General features: G+C 38.3%; 1 protein-coding gene across 1 annotated transcript in view; it reads right to left on the bottom strand.

The window, feature by feature from the left end:
* The window catches only part of DIPK1A (divergent protein kinase domain 1A), a 159,294-nt gene that overhangs the window by 68,350 nt on the left and 72,429 nt on the right, over window positions 1-18,515 (bottom strand). The window contains exon 2 of the mRNA XM_004455593.5: window positions 15,194-15,328. Within this exon, the coding sequence (XP_004455650.1) occupies window positions 15,194-15,328 (135 nt within the window). The remainder of the gene's footprint in view (window positions 1-15,193; window positions 15,329-18,515) is intronic.

Here is an 18,515-nt window from a genome sequence, read left to right as displayed (position 1 = left end):
GCCAAACTCAGTATGTAAATGCATTACCTTCCCCAATATGTGGGACATGATCCCTGGGGCTAAGCCTCCCTGGTGCCGAGGGATTACTACCAATCACTAACTGAAGAAGCAACTAGAAAGAGACCTCGAATAAAAGGGCCAACTCATACCAGCAGAGTAGTTCAGCCTACATGTTGGATCAAGTGTTAAAAACTGCTCTTTGACCTTGAATAAAAGGGGGAAATGGAAAAGACAAATGAGTTGATATGGCTAAGAGTCTTCCAAAAAGAGTTGGGAGGTCATCAGTGGGGTTGCACTTATGCACACCTCAGCAGGACCCTAGAAAAAGCCAAAATAGAACCTAGGTACTGGTTCTCCTGAAGGCTATGGAGATCCACAGGGTATATAATCATGGCAGATGGATTTGGAGCTCTGTTCCACGTCAGAGGGCCCTACTTTGGAATTTGTGCTCCTGAGTGTGACAGAGCTGGACTCAGATGCCTCTTCTGTCACTTTTACTGCACCTGAGGTTGGTGCTAGGGATGGTCCATACTCAGGAGACTTGAATCTCTCGACTGCCCATGTGCCAGCTGGGCCCTGAGCCTCAGCAGAGTGGCAACTCCTACTCTCTGGTTCATTGGTGTTACCCAGGTCAGCTAACAGGGAGGTGAAGATGGTCAACCACCACACCAGGGAATCAAGAGTGCCTATAACTGTAAGCAGAGGAATTGCATCCATCATCCATGTGGAATCTAAGCCCCCTCTTGATCTAGAGGTGGAAGGAACATCGCCATCCCAGGAGGAATAAAATATGGACTAGAGTGGACTTACTGGTATTCTACTATAAAACCACTGTAACAAGTAATAGAAGAAATTTTAGCATTGAGGTGGAGAAAGTGGCCACCGTAGTTGCTGAGGGCAGGGAGAAGGTAGAAGAGATATGATGTGGGGGCATTTTTGGGATTTTGAGTTGCCTTAATTATATTGCAGGGTCAGATGCTGGACTTTATATATCCTGCCATAACCCACTGAATGTACTGGGGGAGTGTATGAACTACAGGGTAAACTATTATCTGTGTAATGCAGCAGTGCCCCAAAATGTGTTCATTGAGTGCAATGAGGGTGCTGCAATGATGAGGGAGGTTGTTGGTGTGGGAGGAGTGGGGTAGGGAAGTGGAGGGTATACAGGAATCTTTTATATTTTTTAGTGTAACAGTTTTTTTGTGATGTAGATCTCTTAAAAAAATACAATTTACAAAAATGATGTGGTGGTGAGTGGGGAGTGGGTTATATGGGAATCTCTTATGTTTTTCGGTTTTTATGTTTTTTTTTAATGTAACATTCCTTGTGTTCTAGTAATTTAAAAAATTAAAAAAAGAAACAAACAAACAAAAACCCTTATTGGACATGTCATTTCCAAATATTTTCTACCATTGAGTTGGCTGCCTTTTCATTCTTTTGACAAAGTCCTTTGAGGTGCAAGTGTTGAATTTTAAAGAGGTTCCATTCATCTATTTTTTCTTTTGTTGCTTTTGATTTGGGTGTGAGGTCCAAGAAACCTCCACCTACCACAAGGACTTTATGATGTTTCTCTACATTTTCTTCTAGTAGTTTTACGGTCCTAGCTTTCATATTTAGGTCTTTGATCCATTTTGAGTTGATTCTTGTATAGAAAGTGAGATAGGGGTCCTTATTCATTCTTTTGGTTATGGATGCCTAGTTCTCCCATCATCATTTGTTGAAGAGATGTTCTGTTCCATTAACATTGACTTCGAAGGTTTGTGAAAAACCAGTAGGGCACAGAGATGAGGATTTATTTCTGGATTCTCAGTTCCATTCCACTGATCAATGTGTCAATCGTTATACCAGTACCATGCTGTTTTGACCACTGTAGCTTTCTTTGTAATATGTTTCAAGGTCAGGCAATGAAATTCCTCCCGCATTACTCTTCTTTTTTAGAATGCTTTTGGCATTGAGGTGCACTTTCCATTCCAAATGAATTTGGTAATTGCCTTTTCTATTTCTGTAAACAGGCTGTTGGAATTTTGATTGGTTTTGCATTGAATCTATAAATCTATAAATGAATAGGATTGATATCTTCAAGATATTTAGTCTTCTAATCCATGAACACGGAATGGCTTTCCATTTGTTTAGGTCTTTGTTGATTTTTTTCAGCATTGTTTGGTAGTTTTCTGCATGTAGGTCCTGTACTTCTTTGGTTAAATCGATTCCTAGGTATCTGAGTCTTTTTGTTGCCATCACAAATGGAATTTTTTCACATATTTTCTCAACAGATTGTTCAATACTAGTGTACAGAAACATTGCTGATTTTTGCATGTTGATCTTGTATTCTGTCACTGTGCTGAACTTGTTTATTAGATCAAGTAGCTTTCTTGTACACATTTCAGAATTTTCTAAATACAAGATCATGTCATCCACAAATAGTGAGAGGTTTACTTCCTCTTTTCCTATTTAGATCCCTTTTATTTATTTATTTAGTCTAATTGGTCTAGTTAGAATCTAGCACAATGTTGAATAACAATGGTGAAAATGGGCATCCTTGTCTTGTGCCCGATCTTAGAGGGAAAGCTTTCAACCTTTCCCCATTGGGTATAATGTTATCTGTGGGTTTTTCAGATATGCCTTTTATTATATTGAGGAATTTTCCTTCTACTCCTATATTTCAAAGTGTTTTTGTCAAGAAAGGATGCCTTTTCAGCATTGATTGAGAAGATCATATGGTTGGGTTTTTTTTTTAAAGATTTATTTATTTCTCTCCCCTTCCCCCCCACCTCAGTTGTCTGTTCTCTGTGTCTATTTGCTGTGTCTTCTTTGGCTGCTTCTTTTGTTGTCAGTGGCGCAGGAATCTGTGTTTCTTTTTGCTGCATCATCCTGTTGTGTCATTTCTCCGTGTGGGCGGCACCATTCTTAGGCAGGCTGCACTTTTTTCCACGCTGGGTGGCTCTCCTTACGTGGCACACTCCTTGCGTGTGGGGCTCCCCTACACAGGGAACACCCCTGCGTGGCAGGGCACTCTTTGCGTGCATCAGCACTGCACATGGGCCAGCTTCACACGGGTCAAGGAGGCCCGGGGTTTGAACCGTGGACCTCCCATGTGGTAGACGGACACCCTAACCACTGGGCCAAGTCCGCCGCCAAGATCATATGGTTTTACTTTCAATTTGTTAATGTGGGGTATTACATTAATTGATTTTATTATGTTGAATCAGCCTTGCATACCAGGAATAAATTCCAGTTGGTCGTGATGTATAAGTCTTTTGATATATGCTGTCAGATTCAATTTGCAACTATTTTGTTGAGAATTTTTACATGTATATACATTAGAGAAATTGACCTGTAATTTTCTTTTTTTGTAGAATCTTTATCTGGCCTTGATATTAGGGTAAAGTTGGCTTCGTAAAATGTGTTGGGTAATTTTCCTTACTCTTCAATGTTTTGGAAGAGTTTAAACAGAATCAGTGTTAATGTTTCTTGAAATGCTTGGTAGAATTCACCTATGAAACCATTGGTTCTGGACTTTTTTCATTGGCAGATTTCTGATGACTGATTCAATCTCTTTAAATGTACTGATTTGTTAAGTAATTGTATTTTTTGTAGTGTCAGTATAGGTTGTTTATTTTTAGGAATTTGCCCATTTCATCTAGGTTATCTAGTTCTTTAGCATACATTTCTCATAAGATCCTCTTATGATCCTTTTTATTTTCTGTCAGGTCAGTTGTAACTTCACCCTTTTCATTTTTGATTTTATTTATTTGCATCTTCTCTTTTTTTGTTAATCTAGCTAGGTGTTTGCCAATTTTATTGATCTTTTCAAAGAACCAGGTTTTGTTTTGTTGATTTTCTCTATGGCTTTTTTGTTCTCAATTTCATTTATTTCTGCTTTAATATTTATTATTTCTTTCCTTCTACTTGCTTTGCAAGTCGTTTGCTGCTCTTTTTCTAGCTTCTCCAGTTGTTCAGTGAGATGTTTGATTTTAGCTCTTTTTTCTTTTTAAAATACAGGTGTTTAGGGCTATAAATTTCCTCTCAAGACTGCCTTCGTTGTATCCCATAAGTTTTGGTAAGGTGTGTTCTTGTCATTCCTCTCAGCATATTTACTAATTTGACTTATGTTTCTTCTTTGACCCACTGATTATTTAGGAATGCATTGTTCACCTTACACAAATTTGCACGTTTACCTCTTTCCTGTTTACTACTGATTTCCAGTTTCATTCCATTAAGATCTGAGACTATGCTTTGTATAATTTCAGTCTTTTTATATTTATTGTGCCTTGCATTGTGACCTAATATGGTCTAATGGAGAAAGATCCATGAGCACTTGAGAAGAATATATAACCCACTGAGTTTAGGTGTGACGTTCTATGTATATCTGACAGGTCTAACTCATTTATTTGTGTTCAAATTTGCACTTTCTTTGTTGGTCTTATGTCTTGTTCTATCTAATGATGTGAGTGGTGTTTTAAAGTCTCTGTGGTTAGGTGCATAGATATTTATGACTATTATTTCTTCCTGGTGGATTGTACCTTTTATTAATATATAATGGCCTTCTATATCTTTTATAACTTTTTTTGCATTTAAAGTCTATTTTGTCTGCTATTAGTAGCTCCTTTTTGGTTACTGATTGCATGGAGTATCTTTTCCCAACCTTTCACATTCAGCTGGTTTGTATCCCTGGGTCTAAGATAAGTCTCTTATAAGCAGCATAGGGATGGCTCAAGTTTTCTCATCCATTCTGTCAGCCTGTATCTTTTGATTGAGGAGTTTAATCGAACTTTCACATTCAATGATATTACTGTAAATGCATTATTTACTTCCATCATTTTATTCTTTGGTTTTCATATTTCATATCTTATTTTTGTCCGTCTTTTCATTCTTTTAGTTACCCTTTCTGCGTTTCTCTCTTCTATACTCTCCTCTAAGCCTCTCTCTTCTGTCTTTTTCTTTCAGGCTCTAAGATCCTTTAGTATTTCCTGCAAAGGTGGATTCTTTTTCTATGAATTCTCGTAGTTTCTGTTTGTTTGTGAATATTTTAAACTCCCCTTAATATTTGAAGGACAATTTTGCTGGATAAAGAATTCTCAGCTGGCAGTTTTTCTCTTTTAGTATTCTTATTGTATCATACCATTGTCTTCTTGCCTTCATGGCTTCTGATGAGAAATCTAAGTCTTATTGGGTGTCCCTCATATGTGATGGTTTTCTTCTCCCTTGCTGCTCTGAGAATTTTCTCTTTATCTTTGACATTTTACATTCTACATAGTATGTGTCTTATAGTAGTTCTATTTGGATTTATTTTGATTGGGGTTTGCTGTGCATCTTGGACATGTAAGTTCATTTCTACCATGAGAGTTGGGAAATTTTCAGCTATTATTTCCTTAAATATTCATTCTGCTCCTTTGCCCTTCTCTTCTCCTTCTGGAACTCCCACAACACATATGTTGTTGTGTTTTGTGTTGTCATTCAACTCCCTGAGCCCCTGCTCAATATTCCCCATTCTTTTCTCTCTCTTCAATTTGAGCTGTTTTTCTTTGGTATCACTTATTCTTTGTTCTATCATTTGAGTCTCCCGTAGTATGCTCCTAATGTGATTTTTATCTCACCTATCATGTCTTTCATTCCCATAAGCTTTGTTATGTTTCTATTCAGGTTTTCAAATTCTTCTTTGTGCTTGTTTAATTTTTTTTTTTTTTTTTTAGGTATTGGGGCCAGGAATTGAACTCAAGACCTCATATGTGGGAAGCTAGGGACCAACCCCTCAGCCACATTAGCTCCCCTGAGCTGATTATTACATTGTTTGCTTGTTTTTAGGAGGCTCTAAGAACCAAACATGGGACCTCGCATGTGGGAAGCACATTGAGCCACATCCATTCTTCAATGTCTTCTTCTTTCTTAAAAAGTTCTCTTCCCTTTCCCCCTATTGTTTACTCTCTGTGTCCATTCGCTGTGTGTTCTTCTGCATCCGCTTGCATTATCTAGTGGAACTGGGAAACTGCGTCTCTGTTTTGTTGCATTATCTTGCTGTGACAGCTCTCCGTGTGTGCGATGCCACTCCTGGGCGGGCTGTGCTTTTTTTATGTGGGGCAGCTCTCCTTGCAGGGCACACTCCTTGCACATGGGGCATCCCTACACAAGGGTGCCCCTGCATGGCATGGCACTCCTTGCGTGCAGCAGCACTGTGCGTGGGCCAGCATATCACATGGGTCAGGAGGCCCTGGGGATCAAATCCTGGGCCCTCCATATGGTAAGCAGATGTTCTATCAGTTGAGCCACATCCGCTTTCCTTCAATGCCTTCTTGATTTTATTTATTTTTTAAGCCATATTGCCTTTCCAATCATGAATTTGACTTTGGAAATCTACGCGCACATCATTGGTAATTGTCTCAAATCCTCCTCTCTTCTGGGGCTTTGATATATTCCTTTTCTTTGGTCGTTTCTTCCATTTTCTTAGTAGGTAATTTTTTTGCTGGTCTCGGCATCTGATTAGAATATTGAGTTTACTCAGATGCTCAATTTTCTGTCTTTCATAGGGATTTAGTGGAGGAGGTTGTGTGTTACTGCTGTTCTTTGATACTTGGTTCAACCTGTTTAGCGTCTTTAGGATTGTCCCTGCTAGTTGCTCAAATTTTGGTCATGGTACACAGTAGTGTGTTGCAGACCTGCTTCCAATGGCCTTGGGGAGAGGGGTTGTAAAGTTGGAAAAAGCATCTCTTATTTATTTTTAATTTCCTCATATGCACTTCCTTGGTCTGCCAGCAGATGACACACTTTGGCAGCCCTCTCAGTTCAATGCCTGGTCAGAGCGTGTTAGCTACAACAGGGACCAGATTAATGTGATAGAGGATCCTGCCTGGAGGTTAAGAGCTTTCTTAACTTTCTCAGAGGCGTTTGCCATCCTTTGCTGGCAGCCCCTCCCTTTTTCTGATAGGAAATAATTCCACTCCCCTCTTCATCCTCAACAACCGGTTCTGATTTGTAGAGAGGGAGATTGAGAGAGTCGGATGTCCTCAGTCCTGGATCTCTTTAGTCTGGAGCTGGCTCCCAAGGCAAACAAAGGCATGGCCTCACCTGGCCTGGAAGGGCTGGTGTTACAGAGCAGACCAAATTTGTGGGTCAAAAGCTGAGTCAGCCTTAGGCTGTGTCCCTCTCTCTTTCCTTTCCTGGGAAGGTGTTTCCCTGGGAGCCCTCTTGGTAGCTACCAGCCCAGGGGCCTGAGAATGCAAAGGTATCATTAGTGTGGGGGAAGTTTCCAGTATTTGCAGCTCTGGATTTTAACTCACAGTTTTGCTGTTGTTAATTCTTTTCCTTTGTATTTTCTCCTCTGGGCAGTGTCCTGCCTTCACCTGGTGTCCTAAACCCTAGAAGATTTTTTTTCCAGGTCATTTCTTCCTGTCCTCTAGATATTTTTCTAGGAGAGAAGAGAGTCCCATGTCTTTCTAATCTGCCAACTTCCTGAAAGTCCCCCAGTTTGTCTATTTTTTCAGCACTTAAAAAAATATCATTTTAATGTTTCTCTTTTCCACCACTTCTGCTGAGAAATCAACTGTCAGTCTTAGCACTGTACCTCTGAGGACAGTGTGTCTTTTCACTCTGGTTTCTTTTAAGATTTCTCTTTGTCTTTTGCTTTAGCTGTTACAATGATGTGCCCAATATGGTTTTCTGTGTATGTTCCTCTGAACTTTACTCTGTGAATTGATGCCTTTCATTGTTTTGAAAATTTATTATCTTTTAAAATATTGCTTCTTCCCTTCTCTCTTGTCTGTCTTTCTGGGACTTGAATTATACATATGTTAGAACTTTTCACTGTGTCCTACACATATCTTATGTTCTTTTCTATCTTTTCCATTCTTTTTACTCTCTGTTTCAGGATAGCTATTTTTATTGAGCTGTCTTCCAGGCTCTGTGACACTAAGAGCATCAAATGAGTTAATTTTAAATATAATTAATAGTCTCCAAATTTCACTCAATTCTTTTTTATAACAAATCAATTTTATCTCAATTCATTTTTACTTTTGTGAATTTGACTATGAGGTGTTTAAATGTGGATTTCTTTGTGTTTTTTCTACTTAGAATTCTACCTAAACATTTTCAATGTGCAGATAATGTTTTTCATCAAATATGAGAAGGTTTCTGCCATTATTTCTTCAAATATTTTTTCTGTCCTTTTCTCTTTCTCTTCTCTTTCTTGGACTCCTATTATGAATATGTTGGTGTACTTAATGGTGTCTCACAGGTCTCTGAGGTTTTGTTCATTTTTCTTCATTTTTTTTCTCTTTCTGCTCCTCAGACCAGACAATATCTATTGACTTATTTTTAAGTTTGCCAATTCTTTTTTCTGTCAGCTCAATTCTGTTGTTGAATGCCTCAAGTAAACTTTTAATTTTAGTTATTACACTTTTAAATTTCAGAATTTCTGTTTTTTTAAAAAAATAATCTTTATCTCTTTCTTGATATTCTTTATTTGGTGTGACATTGTAATACTTTAATTTTTTACCTGTATTCTTTTCTTTTCTTTTCTTTTTTTTTAAAGGAATTACCAGGTATTGAACCCAGGGCCTGTACACAGGAAGAAGGCGCACAATCACTGAGCTACATCGCCTCCCCAGTGAGAGGCATTTGTTTGTCTTCGGGAGGCACTGGGGATTGAACCCAGGACCTTGTACATGGGAAGAAGGCACTCATACACTTGTGCTACATTTGTTCCTAGACATGTATTCATTTAATCCTTTGAATATATTTGATAGCTTCTTTAAAGGCTTTGTCTACTAAGTCCAAAATCTGGACACCTCAGGGACATTTTCCATTGGCTGTTTTTTTTTTAACCTTTGTAATATAAAATACTTTTCTGTTTATTTGCATATCTCATGTTTTGTTGAAGACTGGACATTTTAGATTTTATATTTTAGATATTATATTGTAATAACTCTGCTCTCAGATCTCTTCTCTGTCATGGTTTGTTGCTGTTACTAGGCTTCTATCCTTTTGTTGTTTTTCTTGTTGCTTATTTGTTTAGGGGTATTCCTGGGCTAACTTTGTAGATTCTGTCTTCCTTCAACTCTGTTAGTTTTTTTTTTGTTGTTGTTGTTGTTAAGTTCTTGTTTTTTATTTTTAAGCCTGGCTTCCTGGAGGCCTAGGGCAGTATAATTTAGTGGTCAGCCAATGATTGGTCAGATTTCCTTTAGTGCCTTGCCCGTATGCCTTACAATCTTTGCTGAATGGATCTATCTGTGTGAGATGACATGTCTCTAAACTTCAGGCAGTTTACAAGACAGTCATAACTTTCACTTTCAGCTTTAGTAGGTCCTCAAGGTCAGCCAGAGGTGAGTGACTGGTGCTTCCTCCTTTTCTAGGTATGCACACAGTTGTCTGAAGGCATGCAGTCTCCAGGAATGTGTTACAGCTTTTCAAAGTTCCTTATGGTCATCCTGTTCTCCAGGAATATCTCTTAAATTCTGGCCAGGCTCTTGTTTGCCCCATCCCCACTGAGCTGAATTCTCAGTTAAATCAAATAATTAAACACCCTTGCAATGAAGATTTTCCAGAGAGTTGAAGTTTGAACAAAATATTAACTGTGCTTTGGGGAATGAATCCTTTCCATTGGCTGCAGGACTGCTAGCTTTTCACAGCTATTGTGCCACAGCTGGGGAGGGAGGGTGGATGAGAAGAGCAAAAGTTAAAACATCACATACTTGCTGTCTTACTAAGGTTCAGCAGTTTCTCTTGGATAGATGCTTTTCAGTTCATTCTGTGACTTTGGTTAATTTTAATTGTTTTGCTGGTTTTTTTTGTGTGTGTGTGTGGTAGAATGGTTCACTGATGTCTTTATTCTACTATTCTGGAACTCAATCTCCTAATTATTTTTTAAACATTATAATTTATCTAAATTATCCATTGTTACATCTATTTTCTTTACTTTCTCTTCTATTTACTTTAGTATGAACATGGGTATTTTAAAATCTTTGTTGAATGACTTTAATATCTGGATCATCTCTGGATCTGCTTTTATTGTCTGTTTTCATCTTTTGTTTTTTGGCCATATCATCTTAGCTTTTGTCATGCCTTGTAATTTAATGCCTCCAGAAAAGGTTTCGCTTCCCTCTAGTAGGCAGATGGAATGACAGCTGATCACCTTAATCAAATCAGGAGCTGTGATGAGTTGAGTACTGGGTTGTAGCCTTGGTAAAGCTCAAGCTGTTTTTAATTCATTCTCATTCCCACGGCCTAGGGAGGCAGGTCAGGATAGGGAACTAGGAAAGGGGGGGGGGTCAATAAGCACAACATCTCAGGGGCAACAAAAAGGTACTGTGGGCAGCCAGGCCTAAGCTATTTTGGGCAGCCAGACCTGAGCTATTGTGAGCAGCCAAACTGGAGCTCTCATGGGCAGCCAAGCCTAAGCTATTTTGTGTGAAACTCAGAAAATAAGTGATAACATCTTATTCTGACCAACTGAGGAGGATAGAAAACACTGGCTCCAACCCGTTCCTTACCAACTGAAGTCACAAGGCAAGAAGACCCTCCCATTTCATCCCTACTTAAACGCTGGCCCCAAGGTACCAGGTACACCTCTTCAGTAAGAATGCATGCACTCATATCTGGAGTGTGTACTTTTACTTTGCAATAAATTCTCTGCTTTTTTGCTTAAATTGTGATGTGTTCTTGAATACTTTCTTGCAATATAGCCAAGAACCTGGAAGCCATCCCCAGTAACACCAGTATTCCAAAGTTTTTAACTGAGAGTCTTGGCATTCATTGGGACTTCTTCCTCTGGCAGGTTCATAACTCTAATCTGGATCTACTGAGAATGCCAAAAAGTGTGCTTTGCTTTTCAAAGGCTTTCCAAAGAGATTTTTAGCCTCCTATTATGCAGAGGCCCCAGAATTTGGCAAATATCCTAACAGGATAACTGGTTGTATGCTTGAGACGCCTCTAGTTTTCTGTAAGAGCTCAGCTGGAATTTTGTCCCTATCAGTGGCTCTCTGCCAGTATGTAATCCTGATTCTCAGGACCTTGCTGATGACCAGAATCAGCAAATGCCCTCAGGGTAAAAGAGGCTGTAAAATAAAAAAAGTCAGCTCACTTCTGTGAAGTTTAGTTCACCTTTACTCCTGGGGTTCAGCCCTTCAAGGTCTCAGCCCATAGTGTGGTAAGCTAGTGTTTCCATCTTTGGTTAGATCTGGAATAGATATATATTTTTTTATCTCCCTTGTCCCATAAGACTGTGTATTTCAGACCATAGATTTTCCAGACAAAAGCAGCATTAAAAACCTAGGTTCACCTCTCTCAAATCCTATCCTCTCCAAGATCTCAATCAAGTAATTTCTCACCATGTTGTTAGCTCTCTGAAACTTTACAAAATACTTTTCCTGCTTGCTTTTTCATCTTAATCCTATAATTCGTATGCAATATTACTACTACCTTAGTACCACTGACCTTAGTATTATCAGTTATTGTAAATTTTAAGAACAAAATCCCAATTCTAGAAGAACTACAGTTTTTCTAAAGATAGCCTTAGGAAAACAATGCATTTTAGACCCAGAAAGCTTTTTCATTATTTTCTAATTTTAGTAATATAATCATCAAATTATGCTACAGTTATGCACTGCTCCCTTTCTAATATGTAGTAGGCTTCTGATATTCATGAGGAGTATGTTTTAAACCTTTGTTAATCCCCAAAATTAACAAACACCATTAGTGCACAGCATTTCCATCAAGAGGCATAGGTTTATTGTGCTTATTTCCACATCATAGTATCACCTTCTCTTTCCCCAATATTTTTCCTTACTTGAAAAGTATTTTTTGCACCTCTTGAAATAACTTCATAATGTTTCTACACAGAGTGTAAGGTGAATTTGTTCATATCATAAATCTGAAATAAGCAAACTCTACATTTTACCTCTAATTTAAACAAAAATATATTTTAAAAAATAATCACTTTCTGAGTTATCTTTCTCTTCTCCTTATTTCCATTACCAGTATCTATTGGATTTCCTTTGGGATTCAATCACACAGCCCATTAGGAACTGCCACAAGTAGTTCTTTGGTGATGAACATCATGACAAGCACAGAAGGATATCACCATATGACCTGGTCTGAATTCCACTAAGGACCACTCCTGAACAACTCGTGGGCTTCCTGGACCAGCAGGGAGATACTTGTTTTGTGAAGGGAGTTTACAGGGCCCAGGGATGCGCATAGAAACACACAAACTCATACACTTGACTGGAACTAATAAATACACAGTTATGTTTTTATTATAACTTTACCATATTATACTCAGACTAGTGTGACTTAGAAAAATGTTGAGTTATACAAAAAAATATAAGAAACTATCCTTGACTTCAAAAATTTATAAGATACACCCAAGAAATAGATCAATATAAGACAGTACATTAGTTGGTAAAGTGAACAATACAAGCCACAGATTTATATAGTTGGGTAAAAGGAAAATAGGTAGACTATAATTCAAGAAAAAGAAAACTTGAGTAGTTTGGTTTGGTTAGTCTGAAAGGTGCCTGTAAGGGCAGGAAGGCTAGAAGGCTGGAGAGGAGGGCAAGAGTCATATATTGAAGGGCTTCATCCTATGAGAGTTAAGGAGCCATTGGAGGATTTTTAAACAAGGTTCCTATTTGCGATTAGAAAATTTCTTCCAGCTGCTATTTAGAAGTGAGTACAATTTTGTACCAGGGAAACCATTAGGAATGATACATATCTGAATGGAAGGGATGGAGGGATAGAGAAAAAGGAAGAGAGCTCACAGTAATTACTACCCCTATCTGTTAAGGCCCAGAACCTCTCTTACTTAGTCCCTACTGATCTTGCTCTGTTATCATACTGATCTAGCTCATAATAAACTTCCCTTCTCTCACCAGTCCAGTTCCATGCTCCATCATGTCAACGTGTCACTGCTATTTCTTCTGAATGAAATGCATACTCCTCGCCTTTTCTACTGGCAAAGTCCTCTTCACTTTTGTGTTCAAGGATCACCTCCTTTGTGAAGCCTTTCCTGTCTGGTTCTCCAAAGCTGAGTTAGACACCAGACATCTATGTTCTCATAGCATTCTTTACATTCAATTATCACAACTGTTATTGTTCTGTATCACTTGTTGAACATTCAGTTAATTACTTCCCAACAGAAAGAAATTCTGCCTTTTCATAACTGAACAAATACATGAAGGAATTGTAGTTGCATAGATAAGTGAAAGAGAACACAGACTGTCAAGGGTCTTGAGCGATGCAAGAAATGACCTAGACCTAACTTGATGGTAATAGAAAGCCCTTGGAGGTTTCTGAGCCAAGAATTGATCTGATAAAAGTAATACTTTGAGAAACTCATCTGTTGTATAAGATGGATTAGAAAAAGTATGGAACTATATAAATTGGTCAGAGTATAATTACAGTAATAAAAGTGAAAAATAATGAGGAACTTCAACTATAATTCAGAATTATGTGCCAATGTGCTTATATTCGGAGTGATGTATTAATCCAAGATATTTTAAAATGTATTATTTCATTTGGCTTAATCTCTTAGAAAAGTATTTCTAATGTCCCCAGCTGATATTAACAGGTCTTCCTGGGAGGGTGGTGATAGAGATGGATTTTTTCCTGATCAAGTACATTTGCTCTCTCTTGGAGATACCCAACAGACATCAGTATAGTAAAGACTCTGAGAAGGCTTTAGTAATGTCAGCTATTTACCTTTTTAACCATCTGTTACCAAATATATCTGATCAGAGAAATCTTTTACCCATGGAATACCATGAGAAAGGTCATCTAGAAGAAGGGAAATCAACATTTCAAATATTTTGGCTATTTGCATGTTATTATAGTTAGTTACATAACTCCTGCTTCTTCCTTCTTCATTGAAGGTGAGAAGGTGAGTTTTGTGTTCTCTGGCATAGGGTAACGGGAAGAGTATTAGCTTTATATAGAGACAGAATTAGGATCAAATTCTGGCTGTACCGTCATTGTCAAATTCTTTCATCTCTCCAAGTCATATTTCTTTATGTGTAAAATAGGCTCAAGAATTTTCATAGTATTATTTTAAGGATTAATGAACTTCTACCTAGTATATTGCCTAGCCTTACAAGTTCTTCCTATCTTAAAATTCCTCAAGGAATCTGGAGCGGTCAATTGCAATGGACACAAGATTGCTGTTATTGAACCCTGATTTGGGATTCAAATCTCTACTAATTAATTCCACTGCTTGTTATCTTAGTGATTCCTCCCTTACCTGGTTAAGAGACTGTAGTGCTCCTGGGGTATAATGTGTGCATGTGTGTGTGTTTTTAAATCCTGACTGACAGAGCTCCTAGAGTTAAACCGATTTTTCTTCTTTTAGGACTTAGGAAAGCCTCAGGCCTCCCTGCCTTATGTTCCCATAACATTTGCTATTATGATATTTATCTTACCTTACTGTAATTACGCATTTACTTCCCTGCTAGACGGTAAGTTCTGTAATGTTACTATACGCACACACCTAGCATGACTAACCATCACTGAGTGGGCAAAGAGTAAGAATTCAATAATTATAGAATCTTTAATAAGTTATAATAATTGGAATCAAAACAATCATTATTCTAAAAATATAATTCCGAGACAAAATTTTAAAGTATTATTTATATCAGAAGACACTGTTAGAAAATAAAAAATTAAAGTTCTTAACATTCTCAAACATTTAAAACATCATAAGTGCTATGGAACCAATAATTACTATTAGAAATCATACTGATAAGAGTAATTTTTCTGAGATATAGTCAACCATTAGGATAGAAATTAAATAATAAAATAAATAAATACATTTTGTTTTTAGATAAAATTTTTATATTTAGGAATAACCCCTGTATTCAAAAGGTATGTTCCAGAAAGGCTACTTGTAAATAAAACTTTTATACTCTATACATTAAAAAACCCATTTGATTGGAATAAATATAATTGGAAAACAAAAATCCCTTTTTGTAATGAGGATGCTCCCACACTAATATATTTGTACTATATATTTAGATTTCAGAATACTGGTTTTTTCAAAGTGGGGATCATTCCTACTAACTTGGACATATCAAAAAACTAAGAAGTACAGCACAACTTGAATGTACAATGAACGTTTACTTTTTGAAAATGATTATTAGCAAGTACATAAATAGTAAATACAATATGTTATTAGGAAGCTTTTCAGTAAACTGGGAGATAAAAAAATACTTACTATTATTTTCTTACAGTCCTTTCCTCTGCATAGTTCTGTATAAGCAGAGTATTGCACATATATAATCCAGCTTCCAACAAAAACCACCAACCAGGAAAAGAAAAGGTATTTCATCCGGACATATGAGAAGCGAGCCTGTGAGGAGAAGAGCACATAACAATCACTCATTCAGTACCAAGTCAGCATTCACTGTCCTAGAACGCGATCCCCCTGCTTCTTGGAAGAACTCAATATATATTCTAGGCTTTCATATGGCAATTCTCCTAGAACAAAGTGCACTTTCACCGAGTCCACACAGCACTGGTCTTAGAAAAGGAAGCTCCTTGGTCCTGCCAAAGAAAAAGGGAACAAAATACCCTTTAAATGTATAACCTTTCAAATACCACCATCATCAAAAGCCACTTATTAAGCACAAGCACGTGCACTGTGCTACCCTGGGCACCGGTTGTGATCAGGTAAAGAGAGATTCAATTCCTGTTTTCTACGATCTTACAAAAGACTGTTTCAGACAAGAATCTTAAAGGTCTTTGTGGATAATCATGATAAAAATAATTTTGTTTTACAACAATAAAAACCGAATTTAGTTATTTGTTTAATGTCTCAGTGTGAGGTAGCACCAGAATAAGAAATTATACTCCACCTTCATTCCTATTTTCCTACTGTATTAACCAGGCCTTTATATTCCTTCTATTTAACCAATCAAACGTTTCACCTAATAAGTGTGCTGGAATGAAGGAGAATGTTATAACCTTAAAGGAGAAAAGACTGGAAAAGAAGGGTTAAGATATATTCAGAATAAATTACTATACCCGAGGAGCAGCTGTAACTCAGTGGCTGAGCGCCTGCTTTCCATGGACGAGGTCCTGGGTTCAATCCCTGGTACCTCCTAAAAAAAAATTAACGTCAATGCAAGGTGTTAATAATAGGGTGGTATATGTGAATCCTGTATTTTATGCATGATTTTTCTGTAAACTCACAACTTCTCTTAAAAAATAAAAATAAAAGCTCCTTGCCTGTCAACTTGTAAAGTCTTACAATAGGATCCTCTTTGCATTGTTTTGCTCTAGTGTTCTCGTATCTAATTGCAGCAAAGGCGGGTGCCTTTTCTCCATCAACCAGATTTCAAAACATTTTCATCTTTAAAAGTGACAGCAGGTCAAGATAGTTTGACATTTATTTTTTAGGTTTGGAGCTTCAATGATCTGATTTTATAAACAGGAGAATTTAGGACTATGGATAAAGCTGAGCAGAATAAATTGGAGACATGTAAACAAACAATGAAAATCTAGTTTTGCTTTTACAATCATGGGCCAATTTCTCACACTGGGAAACAGTGGGACACTGTGAGTACTGTGGGCATGCAAAGGAAGCAAAAAGAGATGAGAGAGACATAAGTGCACCTGAAGAAGACAAGGAACAAACTGGAAAAAGAGACTCGGGAAATACTGAATTCTGCTGGCCCTATTTGTAGTTAGATATTTGTTTTTGTGATTAACAGATGGTTGATACCAATACCAAAAAGCTTGAGTATAACAAATTACAGTTAAATGACAGGTTTTTCGAATTTATTATTAAATATATAATAGGCTTTTAATGCAAGGTATTTCTGTACAGCTCTAAATGAATCCAATAAAAAGGATATTCAGGCACAATTACAAATTGAATCACATAAACAACAATGGGGACTATATCAAGGGGGGTAGTTGAAAGAATTAGATTTGTACTAGTATTATGAGGCTTTAAAAAAACTTGAGGGAAACGGACTTGGCCCAGTGTTAGGGCGTCCGTCTACCACATGGGAGGTCTGCGGTTCAAACCCCAGGCCTCCTTGACCTGTGTGGAGCTGGCCCATGTGCAGTGCTGATGCGGGCAAGGAGTGCCCTGCCACGCAGGGGTGCCCCGGCGAAGGGGAGCCCCACACGCAAGGAGTGTGCCATGTAAGGAGAGCCGCCCAGTGCGAAAGAAAGTGCAGCCTGCCCAGGAATGGCGCCGCACACACAGAGAGCTGACACAACAAGATGACGCAACAAAAAAAGAAACACAGAGTCCCGTGCTGCTGACAACAACAGAAGCGGACAAAGAAACAAGACACAGCAAAATACACAGAGAACAGACAACCGGGGTGGGGGGGGGGGGAGGGGAGAGAAATAAATAAAAAATAATAAAAAATTAAAAAATTAAAAAATAAAATAAAGTAAATTAAAAAACTTGAATGATAAAATGATTATAGAACATACGCACATCACTGGCACATATTAAATACTCAATAAATGTCAGCTAAATCAATTTGCATGGCACTGACTAAGAAACCTGTAATCCTGTCACTACGATTTTTCCCTTCCCCTCCCCCCACCCTGCTGGGATTTTTTTTGCTGTCTGTGTCCACTCACTATGTGATATTTTCTATCTATTTCTCTTTTTTGTCTTCTCTTCTCATCTTTTTCCTCTAGGATTCACAGGGATTCGATCCTGGGGGCCTCTGATGTGGAAAGAGACTCCCTGTCAATTGCGCCACCTCAGTATCTGGTCTCTGCTGTGCTCGATCATGACCCTCCCCTTCGTCTCTCTTGTTGTATCATCATCTTGCTGCGTGACTCACTTGCCCAGGCACTGGCTCACTGCACTAGGCTTTCTATGCCCGCACTCAGCTTGCCACGCAGGCACTCAGCTCACTGTGTGGGCACTGGCTTGCCATGCAGGGACGCCTTTTCTTCTTCTTTTTCACCAGGAGGCCCCAGGGATTGAACCTGGGTCCTACAATAAGGTAGGCGAGGCCTTATCACTTGAGCCACATCGGCTTTCCTGTCCCTACGATGTGGCCATCATCTTTTTGGTCTTGCCAAAAAGAAAACTAAATCTGAATATAATCAAGTCCCTAGCTCCAACTACCAATTTCCAGGAAGTACAGGAGTCAGAGAAACAAGTTAAGTGACAATGAGAGGATAAAATCAGCAAACTCCACACTCTGGATCAACCCAATTTCTTCACCAAAATAATAAAAGGGGGGTGGGGTTGCAGGGAGGAAGGAGAGGGGGTAAACCTAAAGATCAAAAAATATTTAGGGGAAAGTGGCTGTGGCTTAATCGATTGGGCTCCCATCTACCATATGGGAGGCCCTGGGTTCATGTCCCAGGGCCTCCTTGTGAAAGCAAGCTGGCTCGCATCCGCGAGAGCTGGCATAGCAAGATGATGCAACAGAGAGAGAGAAGCAGACACCAAAGAATGCACAGAGAATGGACACAGAGAGCAGACAGCAAGCAGGCCGCAAGGGGGAGGAATATAAATAAATAAATAAATATAAATTAAGAAAAAAAGCTAACCA

Source organism: Dasypus novemcinctus, chromosome 9, assembly GCF_030445035.2.
Source record: "Dasypus novemcinctus isolate mDasNov1 chromosome 9, mDasNov1.1.hap2, whole genome shotgun sequence".
Taxonomy (NCBI): Eukaryota; Metazoa; Chordata; class Mammalia; order Cingulata; family Dasypodidae; genus Dasypus; species Dasypus novemcinctus.
This window is presented reverse-complemented; position numbering and strand designations above follow the sequence as displayed.